General features: G+C 36.9%; 1 protein-coding gene across 1 annotated transcript in view; it reads left to right on the top strand.

Annotated features, from left to right (window-relative positions):
* LOC140241621 (mitotic checkpoint protein BUB3-like) overlaps positions 1-18,856 on the top strand; it is a 28,635-nt gene extending 9,779 nt beyond the window's left edge. The window contains exons 2-7 of the mRNA XM_072321360.1: positions 6,896-7,132; positions 10,956-11,025; positions 12,512-12,663; positions 13,591-13,854; positions 15,175-15,347; positions 16,559-18,856. Of these exons, the coding sequence (XP_072177461.1) occupies positions 6,935-7,132; positions 10,956-11,025; positions 12,512-12,663; positions 13,591-13,854; positions 15,175-15,347; positions 16,559-16,682 (981 nt within the window). The 5' untranslated portion in view covers positions 6,896-6,934 and the 3' untranslated portion in view covers positions 16,683-18,856. The remainder of the gene's footprint in view (positions 1-6,895; positions 7,133-10,955; positions 11,026-12,511; positions 12,664-13,590; positions 13,855-15,174; positions 15,348-16,558) is intronic.
* The last annotated feature ends 887 nt before the right edge of the window (positions 18,857-19,743 follow it).

Here is a 19,743-nt window from a genome sequence, read left to right as displayed (position 1 = left end):
TCAGATGGCAAATAAATCCCTACAAACACATTACAAGTCCTTGTATTATTCATTTTGATAACAGCAGTAACAAAAATCCAATGGTAAGAGGGAAATTTATCAAATCATTAGAGTATTCTGCATTCACCTTAAAAACAAACAAATGCGTTCACCTTTCGTACTGTACTCACATATAAATACACCCATTATCTTACCAATCTTTTTCTGTTCTTCGTCTTCTACTTATTACTGTCATTATACCTACTATCATAATAACTTTGTTACTATAACCTCTATAATTTTCTTTTAGACAAGCAACAAACTGGTATCTGTCCTCTGCATGAGCACCAAGTGTTTTCATTATTTAAAGAAACAAATATCAAAATCACAAGCGTTGCCCTCTACTTTCTTGACAAAGTATTTGTTATGGCCAATTTTGCTCAGGGCCATCACTAGGTAGTAATGAACTTGGAACCATTTTCTTCAAACCCGCACCAGCTAGAGATCTTAGACTTGAAGCAGGGAGGCGGAATTGCTTGAATTAACGCACTATCAATCTATGGGTACGGTTATAAATTATTTGAGAAACTTAAGTATACTATATAGCAACGACTGCATATACTATAGACATGCATATCAGCATCAAAGTAGGCCTATTTTCTATAGTTGAGTTACAATAGTCTCGCATCCTTCACTTGTTAACTCTATACCAGAGGAGGGATTACGGGGTAATTTCAAAGTTCGCACTCTCTATTCAGTGGAGTGCGCTTCTGCGGTAAACGCGGGAGCACTAATCTCTCACCCCTCTCGTGATGCTCAGAGGAAATTGAGGGAATACGCGGGAGGTACAAAAGCTTGCACCCCTTCCGTGTTCATTGGAGCGTACGCGGGAATCGCGGGAGCTACAAATCTCGACTCCTCCCGCGTTCACAGCAGGTTCAGCGTGAATACAACCTTACACAAATCCATTCCAGAATATTTTTATTTTTATTTTTTATTTTTAACACTGGTCCTGCTTGGTCACAATTTTCAGGATTGTCGTACCGGAAGTTTTATACTGTACTTCTTCAAATCCACAAGCTCTGGTTCATAATCAAATATTATGCAATTTTGTTTTCCGTAAAAACACGTTTTTTCTTCTAGTAATATCAGATGGCAAATAAATCCCTAAAACATTACAAGTCCTTGTATTATTCATTTTGATAACAGCAGTAACAAAAATCCATGGTAAGAGGGAAATTTATCAAATCATTAGAGTATTCAGCATTCACCTTAAAAACAAACAGATGAATTCATCTTTCGTACTGGACTCACATAATAAATACACCAATCATCTATTCTTATCAATTTTTTTTCTGTTCTTCGTCTTCTACTTATTACTGTCATTATTACTACTATCATAATAACTTTGTTACTATAACCTCTATAATTTTCTTTTAGACAAGCAACAAACTGGTATCTGTCCTCTGCATGAGCACCAAGTGTTTTCATTATTTAAAGAAACAAATATCAAAATCACAAGCGTTGCCCTCTACTTTCTTGACAAAGTATTTGTTATGGCCAATTTTGCTCAGGGCCATCACTAGGTAGTAATGAACTTGGAACCATTTTCTTCAAACCCGCACCAGCTAGAGATCTTAGACTTGAAGCAGGGAGGCGGAATTGCTTGAATTAACGCACTATCAATCTATGGGTACGGTTATAAATTATTTGAGAAACTTAAGTATACTATATAGCAACGACTGCATATACTATAGACATGCATATCAGCATCAAAGTAGGCCTATTTTCTATAGTTGAGTTACAATAGTCTCGCATCCTTCACTTGTTAACTCTATACCAGAGGAGGGATTACGGGGTAATTTCAAAGTTCGCACTCTCTATTCAGTGGAGTGCGCTTCTGCGGTAAACGCGGGAGCACTAATCTCTCACCCCTCTCGTGATGCTCAGAGGAAATTGAGGGAATACGCGGGAGGTACAAAAGCTTGCACCCCTTCCGTGTTCATTGGAGCGTACGCGGGAATCGCGGGAGCTACAAATCTCGACTCCTCCCGCGTTCACAGCAGGTTCAGCGTGAATACAACCTTACACAAATCCATTCCAGAATATTTTTATTTTTATTTTTTATTTTTAACACTGGTCCTGCTTGGCCACAATTTTCAGGATTGTCGTACCGGAAGTTTTATACTGTACTTCTTCAAATCCACAAGCTCTGGTTCATAATCAAATATTATGCAATTTTGTTTTCCGTAAAAACACGTTTTTTCTTCTAGTAATATCAGATGGCAAATAAATCCCTAAAACATTACAAGTCCTTGTATTATTCATTTTGATAACAGCAGTAACAAAAATCCATGGTAAGAGGGAAATTTATCAAATCATTAGAGTATTCAGCATTCACCTTAAAAACAAACAGATGAATTCATCTTTCGTACTGGACTCACATAATAAATACACCAATCATCTATTCTTATCAATTTTTTTCTGTTCTTCGTCTTCTACTTATTACTGTCATTATTACTACTATCATAATAACTCTGTTACTATAACCTCTATAATTTTCTTTTAGACAAGCAACAAACTGGTATAACTGTCTTTATCTATCTGTCCTCTACATGAGCCCCAAGTGTTTTCATTATTTAAAGAAAGAAATATCAAAATCACAAGCGTTGCCCTCTACTTTCTTGACAAAGTATTTGTTATGGCCAATTTTGCTCAGGGCCATCACTATATAGGTAGTAATGAACTTGGAACCATTTTCTTCAAATCCGCACCAGCTAGAGATCTTAGACTTGAAGCAGGGAGGCGGAATTGCTTGAATTAACGCACTATCAATCTATGGGTACGGTTATAAATTATTTGAGAAACTTAAGTATACTATATAGCAACGACTGCATATACTATAGACATGCATATCAGCATCAAAGTAGGCCTATTTTCTATAGTTGAGTTACAATAGTCTCGCATCCTTCACTTGTTAACTCTATACCAGAGGAGGGATTACGGGGTAATTTCAAAGTTCGCACTCTCTATTCAGTGGAGTGCGCTTCTGCGGTAAACGCGGGAGCACTAATCTCTCACCCCTCTCGTGATGCTCAGAGGAAATTGAGGGAATACGCGGGAGGTACAAAAGCTTGCACCCCTTCCGTGTTCATTGGAGCGTACGCGGGAATCGCGGGAGCTACAAATCTCGACTCCTCCCGCGTTCACAGCAGGTTCAGCGTGAATACAACCTTACACAAATCCATTCCAGAATATTTTTATTTTTATTTTTTATTTTTAACACTGGTCCTGCTTGGCCACAATTTTCAGGATTGTCGTACCGGAAGTTTTATACTGTACTTCTTCAAATCCACAAGCTCTGGTTCATAATCAAATATTATGCAATTTTGTTTTCCGTAAAAACACGTTTTTTCTTCTAGTAATATCAGATGGCAAATAAATCCCTAAAACATTACAAGTCCTTGTATTATTCATTTTGATAACAGCAGTAACAAAAATCCATGGTAAGAGGGAAATTTATCAAATCATTAGAGTATTCAGCATTCACCTTAAAAACAAACAGATGAATTCATCTTTCGTACTGGACTCACATAATAAATACACCAATCATCTATTCTTATCAATTTTTTTCTGTTCTTCGTCTTCTACTTATTACTGTCATTATTACTACTATCATAATAACTCTGTTACTATAACCTCTATAATTTTCTTTTAGACAAGCAACAAACTGGTATAACTGTCTTTATCTATCTGTCCTCTACATGAGCCCCAAGTGTTTTCATTATTTAAAGAAAGAAATATCAAAATCACAAGCGTTGCCCTCTACTTTCTTGACAAAGTATTTGTTATGGCCAATTTTGCTCAGGGCCATCACTATATAGGTAGTAATGAACTTGGAACCATTTTCTTCAAATCCGCACCAGCTACAGATCTTAGACTTGAAGCAGGGAGGCGGAATTGCTTGAATTAACGCACTATATAATCTATGGGTATGGTTATATTTGAGAAACTTAAGTATACTATAGCAACGACTGTACTAGACATGCATATCAGCATCAAAGTAGGCCTATTTTCTATTATTTATTGAGTTACAATAATTGAGTTACAATAATCTCGCATCCTTCCCTTACTCTATACCAGAGGAGGGATTACGGGGTAATTAAGTTTGCGCTCTCTTTTCAGTGGAAAGCGCTTCTGCGGTAAACGCGGGAGCACTAATCTCTCACCCCTTCGTGATGTTCAGAGGAAGTTGAGGGAATACGCGGGAGGTACAAAAGCTTGCATGCCTTCCGTGTTCATTGGAGCGAACGCGGGAATCGCGGGAGCTACAAATTTCAACTCCCCTGCGTGTTCACGGGAAGTTCTGAGCGAATATACACTAGTCAGGAGGGTAAAATCGAAACTTGTCAAATCATTATGAAGATGAGAGTTCACAAATGCGTTTATTTTTCGAATCGTATTACATCGTCTGTGTCTACTCTTTGCCTCCTCTTCTAATCATAATTTTTATTGTCTCCTCTCATTTTGCAAGGGGTCTGTGCCGTCCATTTACTCACTTCACAAAAGCTAATTCCAATAATTATTTATGTCATTATTATCATGACATCATAATTTTCTTTTAGCTCTATAATTTCCTTACGGATATTTCTAAGCGATACGACAGTTGTTTTCTAGCTCTATTTTTCGTATGAGCACGGTATGGTTCCTAGCTTTTCATATAACTTAAGCAAATTTAATAAACAAACAGTGCAACGGGCCGCGGGGCGCTCAACAAATTGTCGATCGCGCGTGCCAGCTGTTGTGATCGCATTTTTCTCGACAGGTTGTGAGTATCAATGACATTTCGGGGAATACACGTTCTTTAGGGGCTACACGTGTTTTCATGGTTCTCTGCTAAACTTAATTCTCTGACGTTCGTGGCATAAAGTTACGGCAAATATATAGGCCATAAGTAAAGCAAACAAATGGAAATTTAAAAAAAAAAATCTTTCTCGTACGGTACGTTGCCTTACGCTGTGACAGGGAACAGCTAACACGAACTAGCACAGGCTTATTAGCTCATGCGGTACCAGAAACACATGGAAGGCAATATTACTTATTTATTTATTTGTTATCATTATTATTATCATTACATGTATCATTATTATTTTTGGTACTGCCAACCAATCGACTCGGCGGTCATACAGCACGGTCGGAGAACTAGATGTGAGACACAGGTGCGTCAGTTACCAGTGGGCCTACAAACTGTACTTTACGTACCTACAGGAATACTGTACTACTATAGCAAAAAACACATCGTGCTGTTTTCATGGGACTGGAAATCAATTCGACGTTCTGCATAAACTGTCATGTTGCATTGATTCTTGCCGTTCGATGCCTCCTCGGGACTCGCTCGAAATGAGAAGGTAACGATATTATACCGTTGCGTTCGTGGTCCTATGCGAATGTCTTCTAGTCTTTAATGATAATAATGTAGCATAAATTTTACTTGGGTTTTGCTGGGATTAATTCCACATTTGTTTTTCAATGTACAAGTTTTGTACTGTGATTACGCCACTCGTAACACATACAGTGCACATTGCGTCGTCAGGAACAGCACGACAAGCACAACGTTGAATCGCGCGCTGCTAGCTGTGCTGTGCACAGTGTGCATGCATGCTGCAATCGCGATCGTACAACTCGCACTCGCTCGTGTGGGCGGGAGTTCCCTGTACTGTGTGCGGTATTGTCGCGATTTTTGGCGCCGCACACATCGTCCACGGACTTGCGAAAATTCTGCATGACAGAGCGCGGGAGTACGCGGGAGGACGCGGGCATACGCGGTAATCGCGGGAGTGACACGGACCCCCACAGGTTACCGCGAGCGGGACTGTAAATCATGTAAATAGTACTAATGCCTGATGTATTTAAATGATTTCTTACTCTTTGTTTCATTGACAGTTATGATAAATCAAATTTGATATTATGAACTATGTGATATGGAGTGACACATGAGGGCTCCTGAATATGGTATGCCTCCTGGTTACAAAATGAAGAATTTTACTTTGTGAGCCCAGGCCAATGTGTCTCGCCCTTACATTTTAAAGATGTACCCATGTATGTATGCTATATTGCAATTGTATGGCCAAATGAATAATAATGATAACACACTGTATATCAATAGTAATAATGTCATCTAACAACTGATCCTCTGCAATTGAAACGGGTAGCCAATTACATTTCCGTCATGGTTTCCATGAAAAGCTGCAACAGGGATTACTTCTTCAAGCTTCAAGCACCCCTACAAAATTTGGTAGGGCCCAGGCCAGGACGGGGGAGAAAGACATCAGTCTAACAAGAAGAGGGATTATGTGATATTAGGCATAGTTTCCATGGAACATATCTCTGACAGTGCACATGTACAGCTGTACCCTGTAGACTGATCTTTCAGTTAATAGTGGGCCCAGCCCAGCGGGCGCTTGCAAAGCATTCTGCTATTCTCGGGTGGTCATAAACTATACCGTTAATCTTCAGCATTTCCTTCTGAGTGAATGGTGCATACATGTTTTAAGGTGACTGTAACAAATGGGTGAAACCTGTTTCCGAACCTTGACTTGTTTACCAGTCCATGGTTTATTTGATGAAAAATTCTTTCCATATTCTGTATATTCCTCAGGTTAAAAGTCGAATTTGATGTGAACGCTAGACTACAGAATGAGATATACATGAGATACAATGAGATATAATAGTAACATGGAATTTGGCATGATATGAATCTTGAACTTGTTTTTCAAGATAAATTTCAAAATTCTGCTTTGTTTCTAATGGAAGTATGTTTAAGGAAAGAAAATCTGATCCTGACTGAATGTGACTGTGTTCAATTGTCACATTACAATTGATAATATCTGTCTTCTGCCTTGTTTTTGCATGAAAGATTGTACTAGCGATACATTAGACGAAACAAGGTATCAACATGACTGAATCAGTGAACGAGTTCAAGTTGAACCAGCCTCCAGAGGATTGTATATCAGCTGTTACATTCGGCCCCAACACCTCACAGTTTCTGCTAGTATCTTCATGGGATGACACTGTGCGTCTGTATGACATCCAAGCCAATGCAATGAGGGCTCAGTACCGGCATGACAGACCTGTTCTGGATTGCTGCTTCTATGTAAGTCACATTCAGTTTTTTTATCAGTCATCTATTTTCTTCTTTATTCTGTAGAGATCAAGTAAGCAGCATCAGAGTTTCAGAAATCCTTGATCAGTAGGCCGTCTTATCTAGGGGAGGCACGTACATGTACTGCCATTTTGTGAGAAATCCTGTACTAGTACTTTTTTAAGTTAGCCAGATTTTGTGTGTATCATTTTTCTATCATCTGCTTACAAAATAATTTCACATGTGAAGTGCAGTGTTACTGGGAGACGGTAATAAATAAATGATACAATGTATATAGTCGTTGTAGAACCTCATTAAAAAGATCTGTGAATTTTATTAAAGGAGTTATGTACATGTGGAATATCAAAGTTCGGATGAATATGTTTTCACAAAACAGTGATCTTGGTTAAAATCCATACATCTAATCCTCCGTTACAAAACCTTCAAAGAGTTACAAAGGATGATTTTCTGCTAGACCTAAAATTCATAAGCATTTTAATCACTTTTGTACATTTCCATATGTTCAAGCACAAAATCATTGTAAGTTGTTACTTCAGCAATTGCAAATCCTACCTTTCTGACAATCACCATCTGTAGGTAATTATAGCACTTGATATAGCATAACTTGGAAAGAAGAATATAGACTAGAGATTGTAATTTGTCATTACTGACAAAATTAAGGTGATCCGATTTTTTTTTATCAATGATTCGAGTCCTGATCGCAATACGCATGACCATACAGGTTTCATCTGTGTTTAGAGACATTGGCCGTGTGATGTTTGGATTCTCATTTAGAAAAGGGAGTCATATCTGCCATCCTTGGTACTAAATTCTTTATACACTAGATAACAGAGATACAGCAACAAATACACATGACCTTTGACCCACCTTTACACTCCCAAGATGGCACTTGAGGAAAAAGTGGTTAATTTGTGAAATGATTCTTGCGACATCGTCTATAAGTGTGCAAAATATGGGAAAGATAGGACAGGTATTCACCAAGGTACAAGATGAAACAGTTATGACATTTGACCCTTATTTACATACCCAAGATGGCGTCTGATCAAGAAGTCGTTATTTTATGAAATAATGTAGGTGACATGAACTAAACATGTGCAAAATATGGTGATGATAGAGCATGTTTTTCTTGAGTTTTTGCAAAGAAAGCTGCGCAAAAATAGAAATATTTCAATACATCGTTGATGAGCTTTAATTTCAACCAAGTATTTTGACGTGATACCGACATCGTGTGAAAAAACAAAGGGCACTCATATGATAGCACAAAGTTTCAGCTACAACATATTAAAATCTAGGAGAAATTCACTGAAGCATAAGTGAGATAGTGCTTGATAAAGATAGTCATGTCAATTTTCACATCTAGAAAAACTCCCTCCCATAGAGATAACACGTAATAGCGAAGATTGAGAAAGAAGTACATATGACCTTTGACCCCACTTTGCACACCCAAGATGACATCTGAGCAATTAGTGGTTATTTTGTGAAATGATCCTTGTAACATGGTCTTTACGTGCGCAAAATATGAGAAAGATAGGACATATATTTACCAAGATACAGGATGAAACATTTATGACCTTTGACCCTAATTTACATACCTAAGATGGCGTCTGATCAAGTAGTTGTTATTTTGTGAAATAATGTTCGTGACATGAACTAAAGATGTTCATGATATGGTGGTGATAGGGTATGTTTTTCTTGAGTTATTGCACAGAAAGTTGCAGAAAGAAAGAAATATTTCAATACATCGAAGATAAGCTTTAATTTCAACCAAGTTTTTTCACGTGATCCCGACAACGTATGAAAAAACAAAGGGCACATTTACGATAGCCCTATGTCTCAGCTACAACATATTAAAATCTTAGAGAAATTCATCGAAGCATAAGTGAGCTAGTGCTCGATAAAGATAGTCATGTCAATTTTCATTTCCATAAAAATTGCACTCCCATAGAGATTACACGTAAACTCGTCAAATTTGACTAGGTTACCTTCAATCCATTTTTTCGAGGTGATGTCATTATCTAATAAAAATTGTGTAATTACACTTATGAAAGAGCATTTTATAAGCTACAACATATTGAAATTTGGGTGAAAATTGGCAAAGGATAAGTGAGATACGCTCGAGTAAACTTGAAATTTGATGACGTCATTTTGAAAATTTACTTTTTTTACTTTATTAAGAAATTTGATATCTTTTAATCATTTTGTCAGCATAGCCAGCCCATGAAATGACATGTACAACTCATCAGCTTTCAGAATATGTCAAGAAAATGGGGGGTCACCGTCCATCCTGACGAGTAAAATCCGATTTAAAACTGGCGGTTTTTTTGCATAGTTGCACTGTATATCACCATTGACGCGCGCGCGGAATTTCAACTTTGACGGGCCCGTATGACGTCATATTGAGTCGGATTGACTTGAAACTTGGTAGAAATATTCCTTGTCATTTCAGACATCCGATCAAAGTGAAGAAACGGGAAATTTCTATTGCATATGAGCTGTGTGTGCGTATATGCGCGCGCGCGTACGCGTCCGTCCAATTTTTGCAATTTTTCAAAAAATGCTCAAAATGGTCTGAAACGTGTGCAAAAAAAATTTGAGCTCGATTTGAGCATACAAATATTTCAACGCGCGCGTATGCGCGCGTTTTGAGATTAAAATGAATTTTGAGAATATGAGTAGAATTCACTTGATTTATAATATATGTGACATAAATTTCATTGAAATATTCAATTCCATTAATGAGATATGCATGAAAATGTGTTTTCATATAATGACGTCATAGTGACGTCACGGTTGACTGATCACTATGATTTTATAAGATCTGTCGTCTTTGCGACATGATACATATATGGTATAATTTTGAAATTGATAGGCTGCGGACTTTCTGAGCTAACCTCTGCACAACTTTTGTCCAGAAATAAACAATCAGTACAGATACAGAAGGTGATCCGAAGGATATTCGGATCACCTAAATATTCTGTTTTCATGAAGAACGAGGAAGTAAAGGGACTGTCATGGTTTCAACATGGATGAAACCATGGCTTCCATGCAGGCATGAGGTTCAAGACCCACCAGCCCAGCAGTAGTACCTTTTTGGCAAGGCATGTTATCCTCATTGCCAAATCTATTGGCACCCCCCCCCCCCATTAGCAGGAAGAAATCCAGGTGATGTGGTCAAATACTAAAAACCTGGCTGAAATACTTGGATGGTGAGGCCTGCAGATCATGGTCACTAAGTTGACTTTTCACTCTTTTGACAGACTAGTAGATTGCAAAGGAATTGATAATATCATTATGATAAAGTTAACCGAAAATTTGGGTGCAGTTTAAAGGCATACATGTATGTAATTTACCATTTGCAGATGAAACAAAAATCCAGCATTTGTGCTTCAAAATAGTTCTAACATGTGAGTTAGGTATGGAAACAACCAAAGTAAAAATTTGAACCAGTGTAATCAATGTTAAATACTGTTAGATGCTCAAAATGCGAACTGCAATAAAAATGCTTCTAGACTAAACATTCTGCAGTTATGGCTTAATGGGGGGGGGGGGAATGATATCTCTGACCTCCTTGATATTTTAGGCTGTATTGCAAAAATTTTATACGGTAGGATGTTTTGTAATACAATTGACCTACACATGCATTAAAAATGATATCTTGAACATTTTTTAGATCTCTGCTCCCAAAGGTAAACAGGACTTTTAATTGGTGTACACCATCACTTCATAGTACATGTATACTGTATTGGTATGTGGTGACTATCAGTGTTACCATTTACTCTCATTTATTGATGATTGTTTCTCTTTTCTTTCCAAGGATCAAACTCACACTTACAGCGGTGGTATTGATAATACCTTGAAGATGTTTGATATCAATACCAGCTCAGGTAAGATAATCCATTCCAGTTTAATTCAACCGAATGCTTTTGTATGCACTCCCTTTGCTCTAGTTAGCCATCCTGCAAACACCCTCTCTCTGTCTGTCGGCTGTCTGTCTCTCTCTCTCTATCTTTCAGGGACAACAAACAAAATAAGTTACACATTGTTTTCATCATTGAATCATCCTTGATCTTCTTCACAAAGAGGCTATTAGTTTCTTTTACTACTATATTTTATGCCTTGTGACAATTTTTCATGTGTCTGTCCTTTGTTTTGATGTGAGTAACACCCATCTTTGGCATACACTGCACTATGGAACATTAGTGGTTTGTGGGATAGGTAGAGGAGAGCTCAAGTGAGCTGTGGCATGTGGGGATCACATATGTTCTGTCACTCATCACACACCAGCCATAAACTTTGATGTCTCCACCACACGTTATTTCTTGGGTTTTCCAGTCCATCCATCCATCTCAGATCTCATTTTTGCATTTGAAGAAAACTGTCCGTAAAGTTTCATGGTATAGTACCACCTAATCCAGAGATTCTTCATTGGGTTCAGATTTGCAGAATAGCTTTTTGGCAAATTCCTTTATGATCAAAGCCCATTGAACTTGTCTGTAATACCATGTAGGGATGTACAGTGGTAGTATGATTTGCAAGCAAGGCTAGGGAGTAAACAATAATTTCCATGAAATGACTGTGGTGAAAGAAGAAAGGAGTTAACTGTACTCTTGGTATGAAAAATGACCATTCTATCCAACAACTTTATAGTTCATGAATATGATTGATATTTATGTGATTGTAATGAATAGTGAAAGAACAAGGTTTTAGGTCACAGCATTATAATGCCACAAAATTCTTAATACATTGTAGGTTCCAAAATGCAATTCTTTTAATTTTGCTCCCAGGCAAAGCTTTATGTGGCCTAAAAATGCATGTGTGCTTTCCAAAGGGAACTACTGCATTACATCTATGGATGTGAATGTTGGTTTTGCACGTAAAGCACCCCTATCAACAGCACCAAACATGAGGTGACAAATTTGATAATTTTAGGAACTGGTGTTAGCCAATAGTGAAAAAGCTTGTAACCACAAGGGTAGGGAAGCTTAGCTTCAAAGACGGTATTCATCACTAGGCCCAACACTAGCTGCGAGAACTACAGTGTATATCATAATTTTAGGTCACTTTACTAACACTGACCGAGATCAATCTCAAAATTATTCAGTACTCAGAGATTATCCAGTGTTGAGATAACACTAACACCAGCACTAGCACTGAACTTGAACTCACCCTCTGTGATCTTAACATCATCGTATACTACAAATGTGTACAGGTATTAAAGCAAGGATGACATCCTGTAATATATGATTGCAACATTATGTGGATAAGTATTGATGATTCTTGTAATTCTTATCATGATGTATCCATAATAAAACACAAGTACATGATACTTACCTTTTCACTCCACATTTCTCCTTGTCATGAAATTTCCAGAGTCGGTGCTTGGAACTCATGAGGATGCAGTAAAGTGTGTGGAATACTGTCCGTCTGTTAATGTCCTTGTGACGGGCAGCTGGGATCAGACAGTCAAATTGTGGGACCCTAGGTTGGGGCGGTCATCTGGGTCATTCTCTCAGCCAGACAAGGTAATACAGCCCCACCTTCATGCAGTTTTAGCTCTTTATGAGCAAAGAAAACCATCTCCCAAATTAAATCTCTCTCTATTTACTAGGGATGTATTAAACTGTAAGTTATGTCATTTTGCAGTCTTGTTGATTTTAGATTAAGTATTCATATCATTTCTCATTTTGAGACTTTGATACAAGCAAGTTTTTCCTGGGCTTATTTCCTCCTGAAGAAACACACACACACACACACAACTCACACAGCATGTGAGTATTATGGAGGGCTAATTTTGTATTAACTCAATCTCACTGAATTGATTGTTTTTCTTTAAAATGCTTTAATTGCAATGAAATAAGGAACCATGAAAACTCTGCTTGTGGTATGAATTTAAAATGCCTGAAAAGATCTGTCAATTTCAATATCCTTTGATTTATGAACACTCAACAGAGACTGATATCATTTAGAGATGAAATTTTATAGAAGTGAAGAGAAATCAGGCAAGGTTTCATGAAATATGCAGTCAGATCCTTCATAAACATCAAGACATTATTCTCATTGGGAAATGGTGCCGTTGGATACAACTGTAAAACGAGGAATGTTCGCGTGCATTTTAATTTCGCAAATTTCGTGAGCGTGAAGATTCGCGAAATTAAAATGCACGGGAAAGTTCTTGTCTACACTATATGCATTGAATGCCAGTGGCAGTTCGCGAAAATTTCATGCCGCAAAAAAGGCTGTCGGCTCCAATTCATGCCGCGAATATATCATGTTTTACAGTATATGTACAGATCCATACACCCACGTAGGATTTCAGATATAATAAGTGGCAACTGTAAAGCTGCAATATTGAGAATGTTTAAATTATGTAAAAAAAAAAAAAAAGAAAAAAGGTTAATCACACTCTATACTGTTTTTGTCTCCACCATAATGTTCTTAATTGGGGGAAGGTGTACACAATGGCAGTCACAGGTGACCGCTTGGTTGTAGGCACTGCTGGACGCAAGGTGCTGGTGTGGGACCTGCGCAATATGGGCTACGTACAGCAGCGACGCGAGTCCAGCCTCAAATATCAGACACGATGCATTCGCTCCTTCCCCAACAAGCAGGGCTATGTGCTTAGCAGTATTGAGGGCAGAGTTGCTGTGGAATACCTAGACCCCAGCCCAGAAGTGCAGAAGAGGAAGTACGCCTTCAAGTGTCACAGGTTAAAGGTCAGGTTCAAAAGAAGAAAAAAAAAGGAAGATGATTTGGTTTTTCCTCCCTTTCTCTCTCTCTCTCTCTCTCTCTCTCTCTCTCTCTCTCATGATTTCATTTTGTGCAAGTATACATGTTATTTTCGTGTGCACTTACGTGGTATTTGTTTGTAGTCCAGTTAAAACTGAAATGCAATTCATTATTGTATTACCAAGAAGAAATAGAGGAAGACTAAACAAGACATACCTGAGAAGTTTCATTGAAATCTTACACAAATTGAGACAGGTATGGCTTTTTAAAGTTCCAGAATATTTAATCACAGAGCAGGCGCATTTGGTCACAACAATTTGCATGTACAGTGTATGCTGACGTCATTGTCTCACAACTGTTGTCCTTACATAGAATCTAAAATTTTGTTTTTAATTGATGATATAGCAACTGCAGATCCTTCCCCTATTTAAATTTATCATTTCTAAATGAAAATCATGGCAACTGTATAATAATCATCATGTTTTCATGTGGGAGAATGAGGCAAATGCACACGATTAAAGGAAGCATGCGCAGGGGCACAATACGAAAGCTGACAAGGCCCATAAGTTAATATAGCATGTGCCTCGCATGCATTCATGTCATTCTCCTGGGCACACTTTCCTTGAATCACTGGCATTTGCATCGTTCTTTTGGGCACACCTTTCATGAATGTTATGCGTTCATGTCATTCTCCTGGGAACATAATTATGTGAAGGATACCTTCCTCTGCTATGAAAAGGAAAAAAAAAAGGACATTTAGTGAAAGTTTGTGTGCAAGTCTATTGAAGATTTGTAACACATTCATATCAATACCTCACATGGTCTACATTTCCACTGTAATAGATATAAATCTTTCATGAAAACTCAGGCAATATTGACAATTAATACCTTGGCCAATTTAAGCCTGATTCTAATGAAACGTCTAACATCATGTTTACTGGATTAAATGGAGGTCAACAGGAAGATTGTGTTGACTTCTTTAATTAGAGAGTGATGTTAGGTATTGTCTCGTGGGATTTTGAGTTATGTCAATTTTGTGTTCATGAAGAATTGACACTACTCTCAAAGACACGCTGGTATGTATGGCCTTCTTTGTAACCTAAATTATCATTACTCTTTTTCATGTGTATTGCTTATCCTGTTCTTGAGAATAACTTATGTTTATTAATTGACAGTCATTGAAAAGTTCCAGTTTTATATTTGCACTCATTTTTAGAGCCTAAAAGGTGCACCATGCTTTGTTGACAAAATGAGTTCTTTCGCCTGTTAATCTTTTCTTCTGGAAATATTTATTGCCTACATCGTAGGTTGATGGTGTGGAACAGATATATCCTGTCAATGCTATTGCATTCCACAACATTCATAACACATTCGCTACGGGAGGCTGTGATGGCTTTGTCAACATCTGGGATGGATTTAACAAAAAGCGTTTGTGCCAGTTCCACCGTTATCCCAGCAGTATCAGCTCTCTCAGCTTCAGGTAAGATTGTCAATGATTGTGAAATTAGGATGCATGAAAACTGTACAAGCAGAAGTCAATGAGCACTGTGAAACAAACTCAGTCCCACATACTTCTTCTTGTGTCTTGTGTAGTGCCTTTTTTTTTTCTTATGTCCTTCATATTTTGTTTCATTTCCTTTTCATATCAGCTTACAGATCAAATGGAAAGTGTCAACCTGTGCAAATTTCCATCATGAATGTAACGTGTAATAGTGCCAGAGAGTTTGCCATGAGAGAAATTGAATTCAGTGATGCACACGTACAGAATGTCTCCCTATTTGCTCAAAATTATGAAATGTACATTGTACTTCCAAAGAGCAAACAAATATTTGAGAGAAAAAAAAGTACATGCATTGTATGAGACTTCAAAGGAGGAGAAAGAAAATTCAAAGCTGACAAGCATACCACTGACGAAGTAATGTGATATTGATTTACTCTACGTTGATGATCACTGGAAGGAGGTAAACAGATATACATGCATTCACAGATTTGGTACATTGTTTGTTGACTATATGAGTAATTTATATAAATTCTTTGGTAAGTGGTACTATGATGTGAATTGTAATGTTATCTGTCAGATATCATAGGTGTTTTGTAATGGTTTTGTTAAAATAGTAGTACATATTTATGAGGGGATATTTCATGCTTGTTTATTCTATCTTATAAGACAAGTCTCACTGTGTGTCTTACTCTATTTATATTATATGTATGTATAATATATATATATATATATATATATATGTATGTATATATATATATATATATATATAAATATATATATATATATGTATATATATATATATATATATATATATGTATATATATATATATATATATATATATATATATATAATATATATGTATTGTAGTATGTATATAAATAAATATATATATATATATATATATATACACACACACACAGGATTTTTTTCAAAACAGGAGTGCACTGTGTGTCATGATTTCTTCTTTTTTTTTTTTTTTTTTTGGGGGGGGGCTATACACAGTCATGTGTTGTGCAGTAGGTTGAAAAAGTTGCTTTTGTTTGTTGCTTTTCAATAGCTTTTATTCTAATAAATGTTGTCAAATTGAGATCACAGTAATACTGAGTCCCGACTAATTGGCATACAATTTTTGTAGTTCCTTGTATGCCCTAACCAAGTTCTAATATTACCTCTCTTTTTTTCCCTTCAGCAATGATGGTTCTGTACTTGCCATAGCCTCCTCCTACACCTATGAAGAGGGTGATATCGAGCACCCAGATGATGCCATCTTCATCAGGAAAGTATCAGACCAGGAGACGAAGCCAAAGAGTTGAGATGCAGGACAATCACCTTTGACACATACACTTGTATCTTTCCTTTTCAGACATCCCCTCAAACCCCTTTAGTGAGAAGTACCAGGAATATATTCACTATGACTCTTTTGGTATTTCTTACTTGAGTTACTAGTCTGCTTCTGTGTTAGACATTTTGATCGTAGTCCTTTTAGGACATACAAAGTCAGAAAAGTTAAGGAAATCAGTACCCTGTAATTTTTTTCAAAGAGAGAGACAGAGACTGACACAAACTGTAAAAGTGTGTAATGATTGAAGACATCACTGGGACTGGAGCATTGATTGTAATTTGAAGAGGTAATGGGGGAGAAAAACCAAAACAGAGGCAAAATCAAAAAGATCCAATTTTTCTAACATTTTGTGGGACATTCCCTATGCTTATTATGTGGATAACTTAAATGTCAGCAAATTAGTTTTTTGACTAAAATGGGTGGATGGGAACAAGTTGAGCAATCCATTTCTACAATATGGTCTAGATAAGTTAAATACAGTGCACTCCACTTAGAACAAAGTCCAAGAGACAGGCAGTTTTCTTATGATAAGTCGAATGTGTAACCAAACAATACAGTACACTGTATAATGATGTACACTGTACACAGAAACCATGGGTATAATTGTGTGCTGTTTATTCAATATATTCTACTCACTGTATGGCCCTGTACACTATACTTTCTTGCTTTGTTTGAAAACGTGTGTGAAAAGTGATTATGTACGTTTCAGTCACAGTTCGTTATTCCAACAGTTAAATAATCAGGAGGTTCATGATTCCAAATGCTCATTATTATGAAGGTTTTGAAAATGAAATAATGTTCATTGTTCCAAAGATCCCTTGATTCAAATATAAAATAAGGTCTGTTATTCCAAAGGTTCCCTGATCCAGCAGAAAAATATTCATAATTTCGAAAGGGAAGTAAGATTCATTTTCAAGGTTCATAAATCTGCAAATGAGATAAGGTTCGTTATTCAGAAGTTTTGTTAATCAAAAAAAAAAAAAAAAAAAAAATGAAAATAGGTTTGTAAGTCTGAAGTGAGTCCTTACTTTTTTTTCACTTCGGATTAATGGACCTTATTTTATTTTCAGACTGTCAAACCTTTGGAATTTGTGTGTTTCAGAATAATGAACTATCAGAATAACTAACATCATGCAAGAATTCCACATGTACTTCCTTGTCACTACCCGCTTCATTTCATATGAACAATCGTACTGTAGTTTGAAATGGGTGATTTTCATTTAAAAACTCTGAAAGTTTAAGTGTTCACCCATGCAGAGACGTTCTCTTAAAAGATTGTTCTCCTAAGCAATTTCATATTCTTTTGTTTTTCTTTATCAGTGGCACTTAGAACAGTACAGACTTCATTATAACAAGGATTTTGCTTTAACTGTGTTTGCTATAAACAAAGTTTGCACCACATACTTTAATGATGGTAATTAAGGGACCTGAATTTTTACTTTGTTGTAATGAAATTACGTTGAAACCTTATGTGGCATAACGGGATCTCGTCGTGACCGTGTTCATTATAAGAGGAGTGGCTGTACACGTCATAGCATGAGTCAAATGTAGTAGGAGGGTATTCTCCGGTATGCTTATACAGGGGGACTCCTGTAAAGCAATTTTCTTTCATTCTATAAAAACTTCTTTGTAACCAAACAATAAGAGAAAAGAGCTCATAATGTCGGGGCCTGAATTTTTGCTTCATTGTAACCAGAATTTCGTTGCAGCTGTATAACCGTGTTCCTTATAATTGGAATTCACTGTACAGGCTTCATAGGGCCAGTGCCCTTTCACTTTATGATGTATGATGACTACACAAATTAACAAAGATGAACTTGTGACTTTGTATACTGGATGCCACCATTTTGGGCTGTCCAAGGAATGCAGTTCTCACAGTGGCAGGTGTTACACTACATGTATTCCTCTTTTCTGCCAAGGCATTATACAGTACAAGTACATACATCCCTGGCTGATGATGATAAAATGAAGAAATGAGAGTAGCTGTAACTTTGTTTTATATAGACCTTCCTGTTTGTGATTCATGTTTTTATTGGAAAGCGTACACATTTTCTGTTGATTAGTGAATGATATACATATGTTGACAAATCCTAATGTGTCGTCCTGGAAAGACTGTACATAATGTAAATAAAGTTTCACAAGATACATTTCAAATGTTTTTACTCTATCTGTGTTGAATATTTTACAAATTTTACTTTTGACTTCATCTGTCAAGTTAATATGAAAAGTATCTGATCTTGTTTGGTATTTGGGGAGAAAGCATTGTACAACAGTGGTAGAGAAATGACAGAGAATGTGCATTAGTCTATTACAGTACTATATTTCGGGATCCTAGCTGATTATGTGGGATGATGACTAGTGGTAGAAGGAACATACATCAAAGAATTCACAGAGTACACTGTACTGTATGGTAACAAAGCCAGTACAAGACAAGTAAAGAGAGACAGTAAAAGACAAGGGTAAACACAGTGGAACCTTGTTATAACGATGTCGGATATAACAGGATATCTGATACAAGGTGATTTTGCAGGTCTCGTTCTTTTGTGTTCAGTCAACCTTGCTTAAGTCAACCTTGCATTTTAAGTCAAAGGTCTTTTCAAGCCCTCTTCTCTTTATATTGATGTTAACCCCTCATATAGAAGTCAAATTTTTTCTATTAAGTCAAAGCTATTTCGTCAGTCCAAATAGATTCGACTTAGGTGAGGTTGACTGTATTTTGTTTTTATCCCTGATATAATGAAATTTCAGTGGTTGCAAGCAGCTTGTTACAGTATAACGAGGTTCTGTTTAGAGTCAGATTTGCAGACTGCACAGGTGTGGTGAGAGTGTGAAAATTTATACACGTACCAGCTTTCCAAACTGATGAACAACTACACCTGTATTTTGAATGACAAAATGAATTTCAATGTGAAGTTGAATTGAAATATTTTGGGTGAACTTGTCCTTAATGGACAGAGAAGCTTCCCGGGATAGCAACAAAACTTGAAGCAGCAGAAGTCTCATCAATTTATTGATCATGAATGATCACAACA

This window comes from Diadema setosum, chromosome 18, assembly GCF_964275005.1.
Source record: "Diadema setosum chromosome 18, eeDiaSeto1, whole genome shotgun sequence".
In the NCBI taxonomy this organism is placed as follows: domain Eukaryota; kingdom Metazoa; phylum Echinodermata; class Echinoidea; order Diadematoida; family Diadematidae; genus Diadema; species Diadema setosum.
The sequence above is the reverse complement of the archived record's forward strand: the minus strand, read 5'-3'. Positions and strand labels throughout refer to the sequence as shown.